The 1239-nt window shown below is 30.3% G+C and overlaps 1 protein-coding gene across 2 annotated transcripts in view; it reads left to right on the top strand.

Annotated features, from left to right (window-relative positions):
- LOC106472993 (calcitonin gene-related peptide type 1 receptor-like) overlaps positions 1–1239 on the top strand; it is a 148822-nt gene that overhangs the window by 143383 nt on the left and 4200 nt on the right. For both annotated transcript variants that reach the window (XM_022379483.1, XM_022379446.1), the window contains one exon: positions 817–879. In XM_022379483.1, coding sequence (XP_022235191.1) covers positions 817–870 — 54 coding nt within the window. In that variant the 3' untranslated portion in view covers positions 871–879. The remainder of the gene's footprint in view (positions 1–816; positions 880–1239) is intronic.

Genomic DNA, 1239 nt, shown 5'->3' with positions numbered 1-1239 from the left:
ATGTGTGTCTCGTCGTGTGCCATCAATATAAGGGATTAGAGTAAAGTAAACTTTACACATTATATAGGCTACACTAACGTGACGTTTAGGTAATTCGCTTAACTATTATACGTGATGTACGTTTTTTGGGGGGTGGTTAATGAAAGTGTTACAAAACGCGACATTAATTTCTTGACGACCTAATATATTATGAAACTGGTAACAATTTAGCGTTTATATCAAAAATATCTGGTCATCACAAAAATATACAATGACTGATAATCAAACGCGTTTTTATAAAACAACCAATAAAGTAATGTATGTATCCAATATACATATATCAATTATAAAACACGTAATAATGCAGTGTCTCTTAGTTGTTCAATAAATAAATACGTTTCTTTTATTTTATCATACCTGAATGATTTTAAAGAATCATGTAATATTGTTACTTGACTAATTGATTTGTTGGTGTTTAAGCATAATTTTATTTTCAGTGTTTTGGTTATTTTATAGCTAATTGTGCGATATCTCAGATGATAATAATTAACAAAATCTACCTTTGGTGTATTAGACTAGACTGAAGTGACTACGATTGAGTTGATTCTCTATGTCTCTAATTTATTTCATGTAGTTGGTCTAGTGTTTTTGAATAGGAATAATGATAGGGAAAGAGTAGAACAAGTTGCCTCAAACCTTATTTTTGTGGCAACTTTTATTGCATAAACATCAATGGTGACAATTATTGTCATTGAACATATTAATTTTAAGCATTATTTAGTTGATGCTTTCTGCGTTACACGCGTATCCTTATTGTTTTCTTTTTCTGTTTTTTTGACCATGCCAACCACACCGTCTCATCACGACCGAGAAGATACTACTGCAGTTTAACAGAGCTAGGTAACTAGTTTTATCAATTGTTGCATTTATTTATTCTTTGTAAACTGCTATCATACGACCACTAATAGCAATAAAATATTTATGTCACAGTCGAAGTATTTACGACGAATAGAGTAGTTAGAAAATGTTTCAAATTAGTCAAGATACAACATAAAAAAATGAGCAGAGAATCAAAACTCAGTATAAATGTCAGTAAAACATTAAAAACAGTTTGTTTTTTTTCAATTCTAATCGTTACAAACTTCAAAATAACAAGTATGAAATTCGGCATTCTGTTTTTTTTTCACCTCTGTTTGGGGTGAGTTATTACACAGCGTGGTCTCAAGTAAATAGACACCACCTTTTCAGAAAAAATGAAAA

This window comes from Limulus polyphemus, unplaced genomic scaffold, assembly GCF_000517525.1.
Source record: "Limulus polyphemus unplaced genomic scaffold, Limulus_polyphemus-2.1.2 Scaffold5, whole genome shotgun sequence".
Classification (NCBI taxonomy): Eukaryota; Metazoa; Arthropoda; class Merostomata; order Xiphosura; family Limulidae; genus Limulus; species Limulus polyphemus.
Note: the sequence above shows the minus strand (reverse complement) of the source record. Positions and strands in the feature narration are given on the sequence as shown.